At 37.8% G+C, this 23,823-nt stretch overlaps 1 protein-coding gene across 2 annotated transcripts in view; it reads left to right on the forward strand.

The window, feature by feature from the left end:
* Positions 1-23,823, forward strand: part of OLFM3 (olfactomedin 3) — a 56,201-nt gene that overhangs the window by 20,411 nt on the left and 11,967 nt on the right. For both annotated transcript variants that reach the window (XM_014483121.2, XM_005910234.3), the window contains 2 exons: positions 2,270-2,425; positions 7,102-7,321. In XM_014483121.2, the coding sequence (XP_014338607.1) occupies positions 2,270-2,425; positions 7,102-7,321 (376 nt within the window). The remainder of the gene's footprint in view (positions 1-2,269; positions 2,426-7,101; positions 7,322-23,823) is intronic.

The following is a 23,823-nucleotide window of genomic DNA, read 5'->3' on the forward strand; positions in this document are numbered from 1 at the left end:
ATTCTGTCGTTTTTGAGATTGCATCCAAGTACTGCATTTCAGACTCTTTTGTTGACTATGATGGCTACTCCATTTCTTCTAAGAGATTCTTACTCATAGTAGTAGACATAATGGTCATCTGAGTTAAATTCACCCATTCCAGTCCATTTTAGTTCTCTGATTCCTAAAACGTCAGCGTTCACTCTTGTCATCTCCTGTTTGACCACTTCGAATTTGTCCTGATTCATGGACCTAAATTCCATGTTCGTATGCAATATTGCTCTTTACAGCATCAGACCTTGCTTCCGTCACCAGTCACATCCACAACTGGGTGTTGTTTTTGCTTTGGCTCCCTCTCTTCATTCTCTGGAGTTATTTCTCCTCTGATCTCCAGTAGCATATTATGCACCTAACGACCTAGGGAGTTCATCTTTCAGTGTCCTATCTTTTTTGCCTTTTCATACTGTTCATGGGGTTCTCAAGGCAAAAATACTGAAGTGGTTTGCCATTCCCTTGTCTAGTGTGCTACATTTTGTCAGAACTCTCCACCATGACCCATCTGTTTTGGGTGGCCCTACGTGGCATGGCTCACAGTTTCATGGAGTTAGACAAGTCTGTGGTAATTTTACCCAATAGATAAAAATAAGATAATTTTACCCAGTAGATATTTATTGAGCAATTATTCCATCCCTGGTTCTGTGTAAGGTCTCGGGAGTAAAAGGTATGAATAAGACACAGCATCTAACCTCAGGGAATTTACAGAAGGACAGCCACTTTTGTGCTTCCCATTCACACACAATTCACAATTAGGTTAATATAAGTGAGATTGTAGTATGTCTTGAAAGACAAGATTTGTAAAGGACAGGACTATCCATTAAGACAGCTGAAAGAGAAACAGAAAAATATGACCTCTGGGGAAAAAACAGTGGAGGAACTGAGGCAAGCCAAAGCAGAAGAATTCACTACCTTTTCTGAATAGTCTAGATCTGAGGGATGTATTGACAATGGGCTCTTTAAAACTAGCTGGTCCACTAAGCTCTGTGACTTTACCTGATGACAGAAATTTGTCTCTGAACAAATCATCCCTTTCTTATTTGTAATTCACAAGTTTTACAATGAAAATAAGTTTTTATGTGTTATATAAATAATACATGTTTATTTTAAAACATATGGAATAACAGATAAAAATATATTAAATGAAGCAAGTTGAAAATGAAAGTCACTCAGCTGTGTCTGACTCTGTGACCACATGAACTATAGAGTCCATGGAATTCTCCTGGCCAGAATACTGGAGTGGGTAGCTGTTCCCTTCTCCAGGAGATCTTCCCAACCCAGGGATTGAACCCAGGGTGTCCCGAATTGCAGGCGGATTCTTAACCAGATGAGCTACCAGGGAAGCCCAAATGAAGCAAAACTCACCTGGAATCTCACCATTTTTGACCATGCTTTCATGTATTCATTTATGTAAGTAAAAATATAATTCTATGCAGATGGATTTCTATATAGTAATTACCAGGGACATCTTTCTGCAATATTTATTTTGTTACTTCTCTTCTCACCCATATCTCACCACCCACCAGGAAAATAATATCAACCACCTAATATGTACTCTTATAATCCTTCCATATCTTGATGCACATCATTTAAAATTTTTCATTTTGTATTGGGGAATAGCAAATTTATAATGTTGTGACAGTTAAAGGTGAACAGCAAAGGGATTTCCAGGTCTTTTCAATAGTACCCTCTCCAAGTTAGGAGGTGTCCCAGCCCTACTACCATTCGTCTTGCTCAATTCAGCCTCACCCCTGGGAGTATAGCACATGCAGCCTGAAGTGACTGTACTGGAATAAATGCATTCTAGATCTGTTGGACACTTCACTACCCCCAAAATTGCTCTGCATCCCAGACTTTGAGGATGTCAGATTTAGTACTGATAGAAACAACTTATCTTAACATTTAACAGATTGAGCCATCATAAGCTTACTAAGCCCTGGAATGAATATTCTTTTTTTTTTAATTTATTATTATGATATATCAAATTCTTATTTATATTTAGTCATTTCTAATGCTAGAATGTTCATTTTATTATTTCCTGCCTAGCAGTAATTTTCTTTTGCTACATTATTGGAATGTTTCGTATGAAGAATTGCCTTCTGAAAGTATGTCCTGTGGAAATGTAATTATGGACTTGGCACTGACAGTTTTATTAGTGGGAAAAACTGATTTTTTTTTTTTGCATATACCTCAGTAGTATAGACAATAATGTACAGCCAGTGTTCTTGTTTAACAGGTTCAGAATATGTCCCAATCTATTGAAGTCTTAAACTTGAGAACTCAAAGAGATTTCCAATACGTCCTAAAAATGGAAACACAAATGAAAGGGCTGAAAGCCAAGTTTCGGCAGATTGAAGATGACCGGAAGACACTAATGACCAAGCATTTTCAAGTAGGTGTGACTTCAGCTGTCTTATTAATACAAATAAGACACTGAGTACAACGGACAGCCACCATGACACTCAGCTAGAAATAACTGTTCATCAGCCCATATGCATAAGGTTCAAGACTCAATGGGGACATCAATCATCTCTCCACTGAAACTGACCATTAGCTGGTTGGAATGCATAGAAAACTTACTCTGAAAACAGCCTCACCCTCCTTGAGCTAGATGGATATTGTGGATAGATTTAAAGGCATTTCAATGTGTATGCCAATGGGAAATATAGGAAAATCAATAACTAAATTTGTCAAAGACTTTATGATGATTTTATGCCTTGCTAATATGAGGAGAAATATAGAGAATATAAATTATTAAAAGAAGCAATAATACCACCATTATTAACCGCACATAGAAGAGGGTTGGTTTCACTATTTACAAATAAAGTTTTTTTTTTTTTTTCATGTTTTAAGCCATTATTGAGTATCTAGAAACACTGAAAATGGAGAAATGGTGCTTTTGAGCACACTATGTGACACTGTCATAGACTGAAATAAAATCTGACCATGATAATGCCATTTGATCTTCTATGAAAAAGACACAGTCTGCCTGACAAAGGCACAGGACATAGTTTATAAAACAGACTAAGATTTTACAAACATAATAGCCTCTGCTTTCCCTGCCAATTAGGAAGTAAGATTCGTTGCTAAGGCTGAGGGAATGGTCCTGAATTCAAGTTCTTGGTCAAACATCAGAAGTTATTTTCACACATAACTGTGACTGGCAGGGAGATAGGGTCACAAAATAGGATCTCTGGATGACACAGTATAATATGGCAGAAATTATCATTGTTTTGTCATTTCCTTCATTGCTGCTCAGGAGCCTGAATAGAGAGCCAGTTTTAAAGTTTTATCAGAAAGATACAAAAGAAGGACAAGAGGGTAAGAAAGTTCAGGGTACTGATGAGAGAGGGGACTAACGTGATGAATCTTGAGGTTAAAGAAAGAAGCAAGCAAAGCCAGAAGGTTAAGAAATTATAACAAATCAGAGCAAGGCCTAGAAGATAAAAATAAATTGAAAGATTACTGTGAATGAGACAATAAGCAAACTTAGAAGGACAGAGAATTTATGGAGAAATGGTAAACACAGAAGGATATAAGGTTGACAAGCAAACAAATTAATTTTAACCAATATTTATTGAGCACATAGTGTGCACAAAACAGTGTTGGGCCCTCTGCTGGGTATATAACACATAGACTCTCTTCTGTGAAAGAGACCTAACAAACTGGTCACACTGACAGTAAAAAGAGGCATAAACATTACTTGACAGCACAAAGGGAGAAGTGATTAATTTTGTTTAGACAACTTCACGGGAAGGGTTATCAAAAATCTTTTCAGGGAAAGATTTACCAATAATCAAGAAAATGGTTTTGGACTAGTGCTCACTTTCTTCCCCAGAAAATATTAAATCACACAGGAGAGCAAGAAAACCAAAAGATTTTCTATGTCAATTTTCAATATTCAAGATTAGGGTATACAGCAATACAGTGAGCCTGATGCTGGAGCCATCAACCAAGTAAGAAATGACAAGCTGGCACTTAGAGTGCCTAGGGAGCATTCCCAGAAAGGAAGAGGGACAGAAGGAGAGGAGCTCGGAGTTTCTGGCTCAAAGTGAAAATCATTCAAAGTTAGATGGACAACATAGAACTCATGCCAAAGAACTGCTTGCAGGACCAGGGCTGGCAGAGTTGGTGACACATGATGATGTATGTGCATCTATGGGAACTTTAGGGAGAAGATAGGAGACAAAGAAACAAAAAGATACAAGGCTGGGAGAAAAAATAAAAGAGAGAGAAAACTGCCTATTCTGTAAGTGTGTCTAGCAGCAGACAAGTTGCCGATAAGAAAACTTAATTTTCAGGCAGCATCATAGAACATAATGATTTTGATTTTCCTAGTTCATGTAATCCATGTATATACTGAACTTGTATGTCAAAATTCATGTAGCAATAATGATAATAGCATCATTTTTTCTGAAGAATTACATGTATTCAACATATAGTTTCAATAACTTTAAATATATTATATATTAACTACTTTAATCCTCACAAAAATCCTGTAAGGTAGACACTATGCTTATTCCCATCATTCAGATGAAGAAACTCGTGTACAAAGAAATCATGCAACTCATCTAGGATCGTATATCTAATATGTATCAGAACTACAAAGTCCAACTCCTAAGTTAAACCTCTTTAAACCAATGCTACATTGCCTCTCCAACTAAACCATAGTTCTCTGAATTAAATATAATAATAATAATTAAATGCTCAATATATACTTGCTGAATGTGTTTATTCACCAAGTCCTACCACGAGTCAGATTTTGCTCTAGCTGCTGAGCTGCCATATTTGAGAAGAAGAAATGGCATATTCCAAAAGTAAGTTTACCATTTAATACGTTTACCTTGGAAGAAAATCCTCCTCTAGCACACCATCTTCAACTTGCCAAAAAATCTAAGTATGTTGTATCTTCCGTATCCTTTATGATTAAAAAAAAAAAAACTTGTCTCAATATCATACTTGAGACTGTCATTCTTCTATGAAGAGATCTTGGTTGGGTAAGACAGTCTAGCTATACTCTTTGCTATAAGAGCAATGTAGTAGAATGTGAAATTCAAGAAAGGATTATTAAGCACACAGATCTGTGTTACTCTACTTTCATATTTGAAGTATTTGATACATACATTAGTTAGACTTTCCATTGCTCTCTGACAATTGCCCTGAGTTAGAACTGACTGCCAATAATTGAATTATAAATTTTTGAAAAGATTCCAAAATTTATATACATATAAACTGGTAACTCAGATGGTAAAGAATCTGCCTGTAATGCAGGAGATATAGGTTCGATCCCTGGGTCAGAAAGATCCCCTGGAGAAGGGAATAGCAACCCACCCCAGTATTCTTGCCTGGAGAATTCCACGGACAAGAAGACTGAGGAGCTACAGTCTATGGGGCCATAAAGAGTCAGACATGGGCGAGTGACTAACACTTTTACCCATATCTATATATAGATTTTAGCTTAGGGGAAATAAAATGCCACCAAAAATGTCATCTGAATTGCCCTCTTTTCAATATACCCATAAGTAGAATGTAAAACTCATCACTGTAACAGTTGTTATAATGTGCAGTAAATGGTACTATCAGAACTCTTCTCATTAAAATTCTAATGAAGCAATTGTGTCTTCCTTTAGGGATAGCACAAAATGCTCAAACTAAGAAGTTTATTTCAAAATGAGACACTAAAATGAGCAAAGCTCTGCAACTCTGCCTTTTGACTGTGATATTTATTAATGTTTCTCATCATTAAGACCCTCTGCCCCCTCCCACTCAACATGGACATACAGATAAATGCTGAGAATTCCAGTCTTACAGAACACATGGAAATTTCCCCACAAGATACAGAAGCCCATAAATCAGGGTGGCAATGGGAGCTCTTGTTATTTTAACACATTGACAGTAATAACATCTTCTAAACGTAATTGTAAAATGCAATTTTCAGCTCCTTAAATTAGTTAGCATACAGCATGGTTTCTGACAACACCTATGGATTATTCTCAAATGATCATAGCAGTAACAGCTCTTCCACAAATGAGAACATTTGTAATAAATTTACAACTGAATCAAACTCATGGAATATTTTTACTGGGTACCACCATCAACTTAAAGGAAAGGAAAAAAAGGTGACATGGCCAGAAACTGAAAGTGAAACTGGAGGTCTGGCTCATTCCTAAAATAAGAATGAGGGAAAAACTGCATTGGCAAAGTATACTTCTTGTTCTCTAGACAAAAATCAGTGTTTCCATTTCAAAAAACTCTATGCTCATTTATTACATAAATCATAACCACCTTAGTCCTTGAAAGAGTTAATTCACTACACTGGTAAGCAACTCTGCCCTACATAAAGAGCTCTAAATTACCTATGCTAAGGCAAATGAAGTCAGAGTATAAGTAATAATTCAAAACAGTAAACAGCAACATACATTTCTTTGAGCTTTGCAAAGCTTTGCATGATTTTTTTTATACTTGATGAACTTACATTCCTAATGATGCTATGCTAAGAAGGATATTAAAAAGAGCGAGGAGTAGAAGGGAGAAATGGAACAAGCCTAAAATTGGAAAAACTCTGTTAGTGTAAAGCTCTTCCAGGGTTCAAAATTTTCTATAAATACCCTTATATTATTGATAATTAATTAATGGGTAAGTAGACTTGGCTAAACAGGGTATTTGACCTATTTATAATAATTCATATTTAGAAGATGGACCATACTGATATTTCCTGACTAAATAATGCATTGTTCACTTTATAAAAAGTCACCAGAAAGCAATATTTTACATAAACCCCTAACTGCTACCATAGGAAGTTCTGTCATTATGATAAGGATCAGTTCGTTGCATAGAAAATCATCTAACCATTTAAAGAGATGTTCTTGTACTGAATCGTGAGATAAGTGGATTTACTACTAATGATCATGTGGCCACTTACATGCTCCTGAAATACCCAATTTCAATAAAAAAATCAGTAAGGCATTATGAATCTTTTTTAATAATCTTCCTGTAGCATCATGACGAAGAATGTAGCTGCTTGATCTGGTTAAGTGACTCTCAGAAACAACTGGCTGCTTTTCACAGGAGCTGAAAGAGAAGATGGACGAGCTCCTGCCTTTGATTCCTGTGCTAGAACAGTACAAAACAGACGCCAAGTTAATCACCCAATTCAAGGAGGAAATCCGGAATCTGTCTGCTGTCCTCACGGGAATTCAGGAGGAGATCGGTGCCTATGACTATGAGGAGCTACATCAGAGGGTGCTCAGCTTGGAAACCAGACTTCGTGACTGCATGAAGAAGCTAAGTGAGTAGAGCAATTCCGTTTGTCCAGCTTGTGTTTTCAAGTAGTGTCAATGAAAACTGCTCTCTTGCATTTTGCAAATAGTCATGAACTCCTAATTATAGGGCAACTAGTGCCTGCTTTCTAAGTGTAAAGCAAGTGTTCCTTAAAGGCTTAAGCATTCCTGGTCATTCTGATTAATGGCTGCCTGACTTTCAGAGCACCCTGTGACTGTTTGATCACTTGAAATAAAGAGGTCTGACAGACACAGCAATTCTATCAGCTACACTATGAAAATAATAAGTTTTGTTTCAGACAGAGAGGATAGGTGATGATCAATCACTGCTTGGGAAGAGGGAAGCCATTTCTGGTAGTGGAGCAAGTTAGAGACTGGGGAAAAGGATATTGCCCTGGGAACAAATGTGAAACAGCGATGTTAAAGGAAACGACAACCATTCCTCTACCATGCAGAGCTGCCATCACATGATCTGATCCACTCAAGAAATAAAAAGGAGGCACCTACTCAAATGCATATTTGCTCTACAAGGGGCCAAGCATTTGACTTGAGTCATGGACTCGAATTCTTAACTACTAAAATATGTGGTTCAACCTGGTCTGAGTTTACAAACTTTTCTGTTGCATGTATAAGCTAATTACTCAATTGAAGTCATCAGGAGGCTAGTTTGTAACTTATATGAAATAAATAAGGGTCTACGAATTGAATAAGGAGGGGTTGTAAGTCCATTTAGAAATAATGTTTTAGTTGTTGATGTGATATGATAGGATTTGGAAGGGGGGTGCTCAATAACCATAGAAAGTGTTCTCTCAAGGAAAAGAAAAACTTTTCTAGAATATGAAATAAACTGGGAAGAGGACTGAAGAATTTGAAAACAAGAATTTCTAGTAAAAAAACACTCAGAGAATAAATATAAATACTCAAAATTTGGATGACTTACAAGAACATTTTAAAGACTACTTATTTTACAGATGCAATCCAAATGATAAAAACAGCTGAATTGCAAAATGTTGCATTCAATAATCACAATCTCAAAATAAAGTGGGGAATAACCACATGGGAGGCCCTACAGCAGTCATCTCAGGATTTCCAAGAGAATCCAACAAAATTAATCAGAAGGCAGTAACATAAACCCCCAAGGGTAAACACATGTGCAGTAACCCTCAGTTCCTTATTTCTCATCATGCAAGGTCCATACTTTTTCACTTAAGGTCATGACTTGAGTAGATTCCACTACTTGCTCTTCTCCACCCACTGTCCACATTATTGCCAAAGAGATTTTTTAAAATATAAATCTGAAATGATTTTCCTCTATTTAAAATCTCCTATGCTTCCCTTATGCCCTAGGATACAGTTGCTCCTAGGATACAGTTGCTCCTGGGGCATGAGGCTTAGGATGCCCTTCATGTGTGGTCCTCCCTACATCCTCATTGCTCCTGCTGCTGCTAAGTCACTTCAGTAATGTCCAACTCTTTGTGACCCCATGGACTGCAGCCCACCAGACTCCTCTGTCTATGTGATTCTCCAGGCAAGAATACTGGAGTGGGCTGCCATTTCCTTCTCCAGGGGATCTTCCCGACCCAGGGATCAAACCCATGATTCTTACATCTCCTGCACTGGCAGGTGAATTCTTTACCACTAGTACCAGCTGGGAAGCCCACATCCTCACTTCAGGTCCTGTCTTTTCTCCCCTTACACACTACGTCCCAGTTTCACACGTGGTCTACACTCTAACCATAGGACCGTATTGAGGCTTGGTTTGTCCCTTTTCCTGAAACACTCTCTCCTCTGTTTATCTTTTCTTTATCAATAAATACACTTTCACTTGCCACAGGTGACAAAGTCTTATTCATTTTGCAGGTCTCAATTTAAATGTTATGCCTCACCAGAATCTTCACAGCCCTCCCCCCGTACCCTCTGCATTCCTGCTAGGTGCTCTCAAATCTTGATATCTCATCAATGATTGGACTTTCCATGTTTCATTATCATTTTGTGTGTAACTGGATGACTCTTTTGTTAGAGTTTTGTTCCACAAGAATAAGTACAGTGTCTATGATATTCACTCTAAGTACTGTATCTCTCAGTGCCTAAAAATCTTATTAAATTAGTAAAGTTTGCTGAATAAATTAATTCTATAAGCAGTCCTATAACAATTTCTAAACTTTCAACAGAGTAAATATTAGGTATTTCAAAAACTAACAGAATAATCTCTTTTACTTACAAAAAAAAATTATCTCCTTCAGCCACATATTTGTGTCAAGATGGCATAGGACTAAGCAAGGGAAAAGTCATTTAATACAACACTTAAAAACTCCTTTATATGGTTTGCTTTTATAATTCAAACTGTGGAGTTTACTGCAAATGGAAAATAGGTAAACATTACTGACATAAATTCTGCTGTTATATTTTATTCTTTTTTTAATCAAGAAATAATTTAGTTCTATGTACAGACTGATTTTATAGCTTGCTAAATGATGTCTGCACCAAACAAGAAAAAAATCCCAAATAAAGAATTGTTTGAGGGCTCTCAATATCTAAGTTACTTTAGTGGTTCAAAGAAGTATTAAAATGCATATTTCAGTTCAGTTCAGTTGCTCAGTTGTGTCCGATTCTTTGCAAACCCAAGAATTGCAGCACGCCAGGCCTCCCTGTCCATCACCAACTCCCAGAGTTCACTCAGACTCATGTCCATTGAGTCGGTGATGCCATCCAGCCATCTCATCCTCTGTCGTCCCTTTCTCCTCCTGCCCTCAATCCCTCCCAGCATCAGAGTCTTTTCCAATGAGTCAACTCTTCACATGAGGAAACTCCAAAGTATTGCAGTTTCAGCTTCAGCATCCAAAGAACACCCAGGACTGATCTCCTTCAGAATGGACTGGTTGGATTTCCTTGCAGTCCAAGGGACTCTCAAGAGTCTTCTCCAACACCACAGTTCAAAGGCATCAATTCTTCAGCGCTCAGTTTTCTTCACAATCCAACTCTCACATCCATACATGACCATTGGAAAAACCATAGCCTTGACTAGACGGACTTTTGTTGGCAAAGTAATGTCTCTGCTTTTGAATATGCTATCTAGGTTGGTCGTAACTTTCCTTCCAAGGAGTAAGTATCTTTTAATTTCATGGCTGCAGTCACCATCTGCAGTGATCTTGGAGCCCAAAAAAATAAAGTCTGACACTGTTTCCCCATCTATTTCCCATGAAGTGGTGGGACCAGATGCCATGATCTTAGTTTTCTGAATGTTGAGCTTTAAGCCAACTTTTTCACTCTCCTCTTTCACTTTCATCAAGAGGCTTTTTAGTTTCTCTTCACTTTCTGCCATAAGGGTGGTGTTAGCCCATAAAACATCTGGGTAAAGATTTTCTGTAAATGACAGTACATAGGACTGGTCTATGTAGGGCTTCAGTTTGATGTGGAAGAGGTCCATTTGTTGTTAGTGAACCATTAAAGACCTTGTATATCAATTCGCTCTGTCATTCCTACCATTTTACAATAAACCCAAGCCACTGGTTTTGTATGCTAAGTCCAGGCACCTACTTAGCACAAATGGATTCTACTAAAACAAAGACAAGGAACAGAAACGCTCTACACCTAGTCATCACCTTGGAGTGTGCCAAGTTATGTTTTTGAAGGAATAACACAGAAAACTCTTGGGATTTGCTATTTAGAAGTGAACTTTACTTCTGACATATAGGGCTTCCCTTGTAGCTCACTCAGTAAAGAATCTGCCTGCAGTGCAGGAAACCCAGGTTTGATCCCTGGGTTGGGAAGATCCCCTGGAGAAGGAAATGGTAACCCACTCTAGTATCCTTGCCTGGAAAGTCTCATGGATAGAGGAGTCTGGTGGGCTGCAGCCCATGGGGTCACAAAGAGTCTGGCATGACTGAGTGACTAACAATTACTTACTCACTTACTTTTGACATATACTCTTTCTAAGTTTGCTTAGCTGGAAAAAAATGTCTACTACAGTTAGGTAATTCTACACTCATCTCAGCTCTTTCACAATGCTGTTTGTTTTTTCCAATCCACATATAACTTCTGACACAGAATCTCCCCCAATATTAAAAATTATATTTGGGACAAAAAGGGTTAATCTATGCAGACACAAATTCAACATATTTCTCCTTACTGAAACATGGATAATGTCTCTATGGTGTCCTTAGGCCTCAGGACTGCAATCAGCAATATATATCAAAGACTCATTTTATTAATTTTCCACCATGGACCACAAGTTTGAAAGAATGTGTCAAATAAATTGTATTAATTAGTTAACATGTTTTTGGTAACTACAACAAAAAGTTTATTGAACCAAAACTGTATCTAGGTAATGAAGAACAAGTAAAACAACCTGAAAACATGCTATTCTATTTTTATTTTACCTAATCAAAAATATACAATCTAGCAACAATATAGATATCAGTTCAGTTCAGTCACTCAGTCATGTCCAACTCTGCGACCCCATGGACTGCAGCACACCAGGCCTCCCTGTCCATCACCCACTCCCTAAGTTTACTCAAACTCATGTCCATTGAGTCAGTGATGCCATCCAGCCATCTCATCCTCTGTCGTCCCCTTCTCCCCCTGCCTTCAATCTTTCCCAGCATGAAGGTCTTTTCAAATGAGTCAGCTTGTCACATTAGGTGGCCAAAATATTGGAGTTTGAGCTTCAGCATCAGTCCTTCCAATGAATATTCAGGACTGATTTCCTTTAGGATGGACTGGTTGGAGCACCTTGCAGTCCAAGGGACTCTCAAGAGTCTTCTCCAACACCACAGTTCAAAAGCATCAATTCTTCCACGCTCAGCTTTCTTTGTAGTCCAACTCTCACATCCATACATGACTACTGGAAAAACCATAGCCTTGACTAGACAGACCTTTGTTGGCAAAGTAATGTCTCTGCTTTTGAATATGCTGTCCAGGTTGGTCATAACTTTTCTTCCAAGGAGTAAGCGTCTTTTAATTTCATGGCTGCAGTCACCATCTGTGGTCATTTTGGAGCCCAAAAAATAAAGTCTGCCACTGTTTCCACTGTTTCCCCATCTATTTCCCATGAAGTGATGAGACTGAATGTCATGATCTTTGTTTTCTGAATGTTGAACTTTAAGCCAACTTTTTGTCTTTCTTCTTTCACTTTCATCAAGAGGCTCTTTAGTTCTTTTTCACTTTCTGCCGTAAGAGTGGTGCCATCTGTGTATCTGAGGTTATTAATATTTCCCCAGCAATCTTGATTCCAGCTTGTGCTTCATCCAGCCCAAATAGCTTCATCCAGCTATTTGATATAGATATCAAATAGCAATAACATTAGTATTTACTTTTTTATTTAATGAGATGAATGCTCTTTGATTAATTGATATGACCTTACAAAATACTGAAAATAGTCTCACATCACAAGTACTTCACTTTAGATTATCGGTAACCCTCAGATCCCTATTCACTTAACAAAGAGGCCAGTGCCACAACCAGTGATTCTAACTCATTTATACGTTTGCCCCAAGAATGGTTTGGAACATTTGGGTACTTTTCTCCATCACACCATGTTTATGCCAATTCATCAAAACCATTTACTGAGACTCTCTGAGCAAAGAGGTTTGCTATTGGCTTAATTACAATATAGAAAACATCTCCAGGTAGAGAGAGACAGCCCTGACACTGTGAGAGTCACACTGGTTCTTGAAAAAATAAGTGAATCTTCATATTTTTTCATTAGAAAAAGAATTACTCCAATTTCAATGGAAGTACTTGGTTAGGTACATATATTTACATCAAAAAATACATATATATATAACTTTGTGTGACACCAAGTTATAATTTGAGTAACACTTTACTTAGTTTTTATAATCCCTGAAAATTTGTACAGATTGGACCAACTTATCTCTGTGAACACTTCTAGCTGCCTACCCAGCAGTATCTCATAAAGAAGTGCCTGAATATCAAAATATTAGAACATACAGACTCAGAAAATAGATGTTAAATAAAATTAGGACCATTCACAGTAAATGTAGAGGGAAAAAAAAAAACAAACATATCAGGAGTTCAATGTTCCAAAAAGGTCTAAAATCCAGCTACTATGCTGCTCAGATGTAGAGTGGGATATTGAATAATTATGATATCAGCAATATAGTAACAGGAGCAAGAAGGCTTATCCATCAGTGACATCTTTGTTCTTCACAAAATCCTCAACATACAACAGGCAATTAGTAGAGTGTAAAAATGGACTGGGGAAAGAAAATAAAACTTCAACTATGAGGAATACATTTCCACTCACCTTTGCAGCTGATTTGTTTTTAGGGAAAATGTCAGTGTACATCACACGAATTTTAAGAAACTAAAAAACAAACTAGTGTCATTGCCTGCAAAGTTTAACTTAATAAGGTCATGAGAAGGAGTCATAAGACACTGAGATCACTAGGGCACCATTCAGCTTATTTCTTCTAGGGAATTAAAGTTTTAGAGAAAATAAAAATTAGAAGAAAAAAAAAGCTTCAACAGCAATGCACCCTAGTGGCCTGAATAAGGTACAGTAATGCTGTTTCCTAAGTACTTAATTTTCTCCTGTGAGGGACTGAATAAGTCCCCTGTGCTTAATTAAATCATATCACATTCCAAGGCATGCAAACTATAATTATATGCCTGTGAGAATCTAACTGGAAAAGCACAGTTAATGCTCTTGTACAACCCCTGAGATCACCAATAGAAATCTAATGTTGATTATAATCAGGCTTTCTGACTTTCCAGCCCTTTACACTCCTCTCCCACTTCTTTATGTTAGTTCTATTTTAGGGCAATGGTTTGGTGCAATCTAGTGAAATACAAGACACACCCTTCTATTACAGGAACAGTTCTAAGCCTCGATGTTTAACAGAAGTAACAGCATTAGAAACTTGAAATTGTAAGTAATTTCAACTGGGGTTACAATCTTTATCATGTTTATGCCAAATTAGTTGTAAAAGAAAAACCAAATTGTGACAATAATCTTATTTGTACATTCAATAAATATTTATTAACTCTCCAGTGTGCATTGGCACTTAACCAGGTATTTGGGGATACAAAGATGAGTAGCAGGCAGTGCCATTCTACTGCCAAGAAGCTTGCATTATTGTGGGGAATAAGCACATAGGCAGACAACTGCAGCAATGCTGAGAGCCTACTGCTTGACAGACACTGCCAGCTTTTTTATGTATGTTAGTCATAACTGCTGCAGCAACTGTGGGTCGGGTATTATTACTAGCAATTTATGGAACAGATACTCAGCTTAAATTTGCCAAAAGTACATGTTGGAGGCAGCAACTCTAATCCCAAATCCTTCTGAGTTCAAAGACTGAGATTTCTTTCTCACGCATGGTATCTTTTGTTGGGTACATAGTAACAGAGCCACAGTGGGCTTCCCTTGTGGCTCAGCTGGTAAAGAATCCGTCTGCATTGCAGGAGACCTGGGTTCAATCCCTGGGTTGGGAAGATCCCCTGGAGAATGGAAAGGCTACCCACTCCCGTATTCTGGCCTGGAGAATTCCATGGACTGTATAGCCTATGGGGTCCAAACAGCTGGACATAAATGAGCAACTTTCACTTTCACTTTAGTGACAAAGAAATGCCCAGGATACCTCAGTACTTTTAACTCAGTAAACAGAACCCATATTTATTTACTGAGTTAAATGTACTGAGGTATCCTGGGCATTTCTTTGTTACTAAAGTGAAAGTTGCTCATTTGTGTCCAACTCTTTGAGACCCCATAGGCTATACAGTCCATGGAATTCTCCAGGCCAGAATATGTGTACACCCATGGCAGATGCATGTTGATGTATGGCAAAACCAATACAATATTGTAAAGTAAAAAAATAAATTAATAAATTAAAAAAAAAAAAACAACAAAAAAAGAACCCAATTGCTGTAGAAAGACGTCAGAGTCATTTTTGATTCTTCCCTGAACTTCACTCACACACAATTACCACATCTTTACCCCTTGCTCATGGATTTCTCAAAGCCACCTCTTTACATCCACACTTCCACCACCCTAATCAAGAACACCACTCATCACCTCTCAGATGGAATACTACAAAGACCTCTGAAGCACTCCCCTTACCTGAAGTCATTCCTGCTCCACCACAATAGATATTTATACTCTTTTTGAAATGCAAATCTAATTATAGCACACCATGTTTAAATGATTTTCCTTTAAAATTAAATCTAAATAGCTGTTCATGGTTTGTTTCGATGACATGGATTCTGCCTCACTCTGCCTTTTCTCTCCAATTCTCATCATGCACTCACTCTAATCCTTTCAATTTCTCAATCTTGCATGCTTCTTCCCCTCCTGGACTCTGAATTTCCTCTCCACCTTACTTATCCAAATTCAAAGCTTGCTTTTTAATTTTAGACCAGATACCAACTTTTCTATGGAGACTTCTCTGATTGCTCCTTAACATGGCTGAATTCCCTTAGCATAGTCTCCCACATGCCCCCACCCCTCTCCCCCATGGCACTTCAGATATTTTACACAAAATTCCCATTTGCTTTTCTTTAATCTTTACTACGTTATGGAGTTATCCCTGCACTGAGAAGTCAGGGATCATCTGTGTCTTGTTTCAGTTGAATCTATATAGAATATGATAAAATATCTGAAACATAATAGGTAAAAATTAGTGTCTATAGGGTCTCTGAGAGCAAATACTATTTTTAAAATAAAAAGCTTTATGTTGCTTTCAAGAAATAAATCAGTGTACATCAACTGTAAAATAACTATCTTTTGGGGAAAAAAGACAACAAAAACACAACCATTTTTTTTAGTCTTGGTTTTTGTTGCCATCTGTTCTTTTAAGAGCAATGCAGTATTTCATTCAGAATACCTTATATTTTTGCTCTACTTACCACTTAAAGCAATAGACAGTAAAAATCTCAGTGAAAGGAAGAATTAACAGAAAAGTCAAACTGTGTGCCTGGGATTTAACTTGGAGATTTAATGGGAGATATTTATAAGAATACCTCCTCAAATTAAATTGAGAACTTCTCTAGTGGCTCAGACAGTAAAGCATCTGCCTACAACGTGGGAGATCCTGGTTTGAGCCCTGGGTCAGGAAGATTCCCTGGAGAAGAAAATGGCGACCCACTCCAGTACTCTTGCCTGGAAAATCCAATGGATGGTGGAGCCTGGTAGACTACAGCCCATGGGGTGGAAAAGAGTCAGACACTACTGAGTGATTCGAATCCTATTCTTCCTAAGTGAAGAATAGCACTTTCCACTGTGAAGAATAAGCACTTCCTAAGTCCTATTCTTCCTAAGTGAAAGAGAAGAGTGAAAAACTTGGCTCAAAACTCAACATTCAGAAATCTAAGATCATGGCATTTGGTCCCATCACTTCATGGCAAATAGACAGGGAAACAATGGAAACAGTGAGAGATTTTACTTGGGGGGGGGGGGGTGGCACTCCAAAATCACTGCAGATAGTAACTGCAGCCATGAAATTAAAAGACATTTCCTCCTTGGAAGAAAAGCTATGACCAACCTAGACAATATATTAAAAAGCAGAGACATTACTTTGCCAACAAAGGTCCGTCTAGTCAAAGCTACAATTTTTCCAGTAGTCATGTATGGATGTGAGAGTTGGACTACAAAGAAAGCTGAGAACCAAAGAATTGATACTTTTGAACTGTGATGTTGGAGAAGACTTTTAAGAGTCCCTTGGACTGCAAGGAGATCCAACCAGTCTATCCTAAAGGAAATCAGTCCTGAATATTCATTGGAAGAACTGATGCTGAAGCTGAAACTCCAATATTGGGCTACCTAATGCAAAGAACTGACTCACTGGAAAAGACGCTAATGCTAGGAAATTTGAAGGCGGGAGGACAGAGGATGAGATGGTTGGATGGCATCACTGAATCAATGGACATGAGTTTGAGTAAACTCTGGGAATTGGTGATGGATAGGGAATTGGTGATGGATAGGGAAGCCTGGCATGATGCAGTCCATGGGTTTGCAAAGAGTCGAACTTGAATGAGTGACTGAACTGAACTGATTCTTCCTAAAATTCAAAATTACAATATAGAATGCTACTTCTATAGTGTCCATGAACTTGATGATTCATTCTTCTGGAACCCTGAAATCCTAGTGATTTTATGACATTTTGGGAGTACTTTATATATTTTGTTCTACCATAAATTGTTTATTATTTATCTTCCTTTTCTATTTCCTACATTTTTCTAGATTACAACTAAATTATAAGCCTTTTAACAATATAAAACCTGTGTTTTTCAGAGGCAAGCGTGAATTGCCAAATTACTGGTTTTCAGGATACAATTCTGCTCCATTTAGTTTGGATATTAAATAGGTTTCTCCTTAAAGATGCATGCATAATATAAGCTTAAGCTCAGAAAAAGTTCACGCAGTTTTTAAAATAATTTAAGAGTAAAATTCTGTTAATTTTGGATAGTGGAGGTATTTAGACACATGTTATTCTTGATCCCATTTACCAGACACGCACTGAAAACTCATTCTAAGCCATGCAATACAGCATCTATATGTCCATTCTTATCCCCCAACTTTCCTTCAGCAGTGCAGTGGGTGAGATTAGACATGCAAATAAAAGGTTAAATAATATAAATATAAGCAGATTTTACTATCCAATATATGATGGAGACAAACCTAAGCAGCTTTAATAAACAGACTTCAAAGATCAAATCATATCTACTTCTTGCTACATGAGTTCTCCAACAGCCTTAAGTGAAAAGAAATAACATTCAGTCATAAACATATTTGCCACTCCATTTATTTATATGGTCATGGCCTTAGGATTCAAAGCCTGAGCTACTAGTCCAGGATATTACAAAGTACAATTATATATTAAAGAAATAAACAAAAAGACAGATGGTTTTTATGCTTCATTGATCCAAACAACTGATCTTCCTGTGGAATCCCAAATGATATCTTTTCCTGAACTACTTACTGATAAATATGGATTGCAACTGATCATAAAAAACTTAATGTCTCAAAATCCTCAGAGTATTAAAATGGTTACTTTTTTCAACTACCCATTCAGTATATTTTCTGAACATACAAAACCATGCATATGTAGAAATGTTAATATTTTCATGTGTCTCACAGCAGACAGAAGAGCACAGCAGGAGAAAATCAATGAAGCAAGACTTCTAACTTCCTTCTATGCCAATCATTTTTGCAGGAACATTTATCTTTCAGGCATTTTGGGAAATTATCCTTTCTGTCTGGCTTCCTTTGTCCTCATAGGAAGTGAGAGAAAAGTCGGAAAAATAATGTTTACTTGAGCAAAAGCCAGTTCGAGGGAACCAAGAAACAGAAATGACTTTTATTTTTTATTTTACTGTGTAACTTCTGTGCTTGGTCAGAATGAGAATACCTGTGTTTACTTAATACTACCACAAATTATAACTAAAAAAGCGGCCAGTTTTTATAAATTCCTGAAATTTTAATTTATTAATTTCACTTGACAAGATGAACTTTAGCTTAGGAATCTAATAACCATTTCTAAGAGAAGCTTCTATCCATTCCATGTCCCCTTAGTTAAAGTAACAAAATGTTAAGCTTCAGAACTTGCATCTCAGAGATGAGAAAACTCCATCCTGGAAAATAAGTACATTATCCAATATAATATGATGATTTAATATTATGACTCAGAAACCAGATCTCCTATCACTCACCTCAGGATTCTAACCTGGATGAAATACATTGAACAAAGAACATTTCCTGAGAAACTGTGGAAGTAAGAACAGAAAGACAAACAACAACAAAACCATAAAAAGATAGTTCAGTGTTCAGTTCAGTCACTCAGTCGTGTCCAACTCTTTGCGACCCCATGAACCGCAGCAGCATGCCAGGCCTCCCTGTCCATCACCAACTCCCAGAGTCCACCCAAACCCATATCCATTGAGTCCATGATGCCATCCAGCCATCTCCTCCTCTGTCGTCCCATTCTTCTGCCCGCAATCTGTCCCAGCATCAGGGTCTTTTCAAATGAGTCAGCTTTTCGCATCAGATGGCCAAAGTATTAGAGTTTCAGCTTCAACATCAGTTCTTCCAATGAACACACAGGACTGATCTCCTTTAGGATGGACTGGCTGGATCTCCATACTATCCAAGGTACTCTAAAGAGTCTTCTCCAACACCACAGTTCAAAAGCATCAATTCTTCTGCACTCAGCTTTCTTTATAGTCCAACTCACACATCCATATATGACCACTAGAAAAACCGTAGCCTTGACTAGACGGACTTTTGTTGGCAAAGTAATGTCTCTGCTTTTTAATATGCTGTCTAGATTGGTCATAACTTTCCTTCCAAGGAGTAACTGTCTTTTAATTTCATGGCTGCAATCACCATCTATCATCTGCTTATGAAATTCATTTTTTCCATTTGTATTATAAGTTTCTCCCTCTTTACTAGATTATTTATAAAGGCAAACAAATCTTTATTAAGCAACAAGAGTAACATCAGTACAAGATGTTACAGTAAATAAATTTTCCCATAACATCATATTTCTCCACCCTCTTTTCTCTGCTTCTTAGTTAAAATAATCTTTTATAGCTCCTGCTTTAGTTTACAGTCTTTTCAAAACCAACTCTAACTCAGCTTCTGATCTCAACATTGTCTTCATTTGATTCTTCTAATCATGAATGACTTCTTGCTGCCGAATTCCATGATCATTTCTTTGATTATTTCTGAACAATCTCTGTATTCCCCTGAGGTCAGTACTTCATCCTTCCTAAAACATGTTCTTCTTTAGGATTTCTTAACACTACACTATTTTCCCTATTCCATTCATAGCTTCTTATTGGGCTCCTCTACTGGGTGCTATAAATACTGTGATGTCCCAGAATTATGTTTATATGCTTTCCTCTTCTTTGTGTGTGCCCTCTCTTCAAGGCTCTGGCTTTCATTAATATCAGTGTGCTGAAGACTCTGAAAACTGTCTCAGAAGGGTGTCCACTATCTAGATTTGTATACTGTCATCTCTACCTCTCTACTAGTAAGGATAATAGTCATGAAACAACATAAAATAATTCATACAGAATTCTTGAGTTTTGTTTCCAAACCCATTCCTTCCTGAGCATTTAATCTGAGTAAATAACCCTATAATCTGACCATCTGAACAAGCCAATATTTCAATTATTTTTCTTTTTGTGTGTGTGTGTGTAATAAAGTTTTATTAAAATATAAAGGAGATAGAGAAAGCTTCTGACATAGGCATCAGAAGGGGGTAGAAAGAGTACCCGCCTGCTAGTCTTCAGCTGGGTGTTATATAGTCACTAGCAGTCTGTTAATGAAAGAAAGGAATGTCTTAAAATTCAGAATGGCACTAGGCCCCTCACCCATAAGATGCATTTTCGGGTAGTCTTGGTGCCAAATGGTTTATCCTGGGCCATAAAATGATTAACTTGAATCTTGAAGAAGGGCAGATCACCATACAAATAGTTTCATTTACATAGATTAGGGGAACAATATCCATAACTTTCAATTCCTAGTGAGGCTAGGCGCTTTCTTGACTACCAATTCAAGTTTGGGACCTAAGCCACAGTACACAATAACAATATAGATCACAAGTCCCTTGAAAGTCTATGATCTGATAGATTAGGTTAGTACTTCTAATTCCCAAGGAGTTATAAAATGGTCAAAGAGACCGAAAAGTTTGACCGAGAAAGGAGAGTTCGGTCCACACGCTTTGCCCATTTCTGGTCGGTTCCTGAAGGAGACATTGGGTGCCTCTTGGCATTGGCAGGTCAGTATAACACCCTGACAGGTTTTTGCCATAAGCCGTATGAGATCACCGTGGAACCGCAGAGCAGGGCCCCTTACTTGTTGTACGCAGGGCATGCCATTCATTTACACAAGCACACTGTAGAGTTAGTAAAGCACAGCAGAAAACGTGTTCGCTAAGAGAACAAAGGACTAAAGCTCCAAGCATCCTTACCTTGTCCTGAAGGATCCCGGACGAGCCCCCAAGATGAAAGGTTGTTGTTGAATCACACGAATACACCAGGATTCTTGGCCCCCGGAGGAGAAGAATTCAATCCGGGGCCAGAGACGAGGCTTGATCGCTCAGAGTTTTTGTGTAATAAAGTTTTATTAAAGTATAAAGGAGATAGAGAAAGCTTCTGACATAGGCATCAGAAGGGGTAGAAAGAGTACCCCCAATTATTTTTCAATTTGAGATTTTCTTTCTCTTTCTACTTCCCACTCTAATATCTAATCCAAAGCCTGGTCCCATTGACTTTATCCAAGAAAGAAAAAAATATTTAAAACCAAAATACATCTACTTTTCTCCATCTTCATTCAGTTCAGTTGCTCAGTCATGTCTGACTCCTTGTGACCCGATGGACTGCAGCACGCCAGGCCTCCCTGTCCATCACCAACATCCAGAGTTTATTCAGACTCATGTCCATTGAGTCAGTGATGCCATCCAACCATTTCATCCTCTGTTATCCCCTTCTCTTCCCGCCTGCAAGCTTTCCCAGCATTAGGGTCTTTTCCAATGAGTCAGTTCCTCGTATCAGGTGACCCAAATATTGGAGTTTCAGCTTCAGCATCAGTCCTTCCAATGAATATTCAGGACTGATTTCCTTTAGGATGGACTAGTTGGATCTCCTTGCTGTCCAAGGGACTCTTGAGAATCTTCTCCAACACCACAGTTCAAAAGCATCAATTTTTCCATGCTCAGCTTTTTTTATACTCCAACTCTCACATCCATACATGACTACTGGAAAAACCACAGCTTTGACTAGATGGACCTTTATTGGCAAAGTAATGTCTCTGCTTTTTAATAAACTGTCTAGGTTGGTCATAACTTTTCTTCCAAGGAGTAAGCATCTTTTAATTTCATGGCTGCAGTCACCATCTGCATTCATTTTGGAGCCCAAAAATAAAGTCTGTCACTGTTTCCATTGTTTCTCCATCTATTTGCCATGAAGTGATGGGACCAGATGCCATGATCTTAGTTTTCTGAGTGTTAAGTTTTAAGCCAACTTTTTCACTCTCCTCTTTCACTCTCATCAAGAGGCTCTTTAGTTCTTCACTTTCTGCCATAAGAGTGGTGCCATCTGCATATCTGAGGTTATTGATATTTCTCCCAACAATCTTGGTTCCAGCTTGTGCTTCATCCAGTCTTCATTACCACTTTCATTATCTCTCATCTGCCCAATGTGATAACATTCAATGGGTCTCTTTGCCTATATCTCCCCTACAATTAATTTTCCACGTATAGCTAGAGTGATCTTTTTTAAATACAACTTACATTTTGTCACTTTCCCATTTTCTTAAAATCCTCCAATAGCTTTCCATTAACCTAGAATAAAATTCAAATACTTACTGTGATTTTGCAAAGCTTTATTCTATTCACCTCTACAACCTCACCATCTACTTTTCCAAGTTTTCTCCGGATACACTGGCCTTCTTCATTTTAAATTCAGTTTTCCTTTTAACTTTCAAGCATATTCAAATTCAGTTCCTTTGCAAGAACAATAATAATAGCTAAGATTTATTGACCTATAAAAATGGCTAACATTTATTAGACAATTAACTGTGTATAAAACACTAATCAAAACACTTGGCATATATTTTTATATAATCCTCCCAATAAGTGTTTGAGTTAGGTACTATTACTGCTGTTACCCACCAGACACTGAGAGGTTACCAACTGTTCAAGACCCCCAGGGAGTGAGTGATAAAATCAGGATTCAAATCCAGGCAAATTTCTTAAACCATGCCTCCGGTTACTTTAGAATCCTGCCTTCCTCTAGCTGATTCACGGTCTAAATATATCTCTCTTCAAGGATCCATAGCTTCCTCCTTGTCAATTAGATCCCAAATTAAACACCACCTTCTTTGAAAGGTATTCCCTACTCACCCATCTAAAGCAGTTCCCCTGTCCCTCTTTATCAAATTACTTAAATATACACTAAATTTATTCTTATCTGATCTATTAGCTAGGTTGCTTATTTTTTCATTTATTTTCTCGCTCTTCCCATCAAAATGTAAGCTTCACCAGAACAGAGGTGTTATGTCTTTCTCATCACTGTCTTTCTCATCATTCTCAGTTCAGTTCAGTGGCTCATCCAGGTCCAATTCTTTGTGACCCCATGGACGGCAGCATGCCAGGCTTCCCTGTCTATCACCAATTCCCAGAGCTTACTCAAACTCATGTCCATCGTGAAGGTAATGCCATCCAACCATCTCATCCTCTGTCATACCCTTGTCCTCCGGCCTTCAATCTTTCCCAGCATCAGGGTGTTTTCCAGGGAGTCAGTTCTTTGTATCAGGTGGCCAAAGTATTGGAGTTTCAGCTCCAGCATCAGTTCTTGCAATAAATATTTAGGACTGATTTCCTTTTTGATGGACTGGTTGGATCCCCTTGCAGTCTAAGGGACTTTCAAGAGTCTTCCCCAACACCACAGTTCAAAAGCAGCAATTGTTCCATGCTCATCTTTCTTTATAGTCCAACTCTCATGTCCATACATAACTACTGGAAAAACCATAGCCTTGACTAGACTAACC

This window comes from Bos mutus, chromosome 3 (assembly GCF_027580195.1).
Source record: "Bos mutus isolate GX-2022 chromosome 3, NWIPB_WYAK_1.1, whole genome shotgun sequence".
Lineage (NCBI taxonomy): Eukaryota > Metazoa > Chordata > Mammalia > Artiodactyla > Bovidae > Bos > Bos mutus.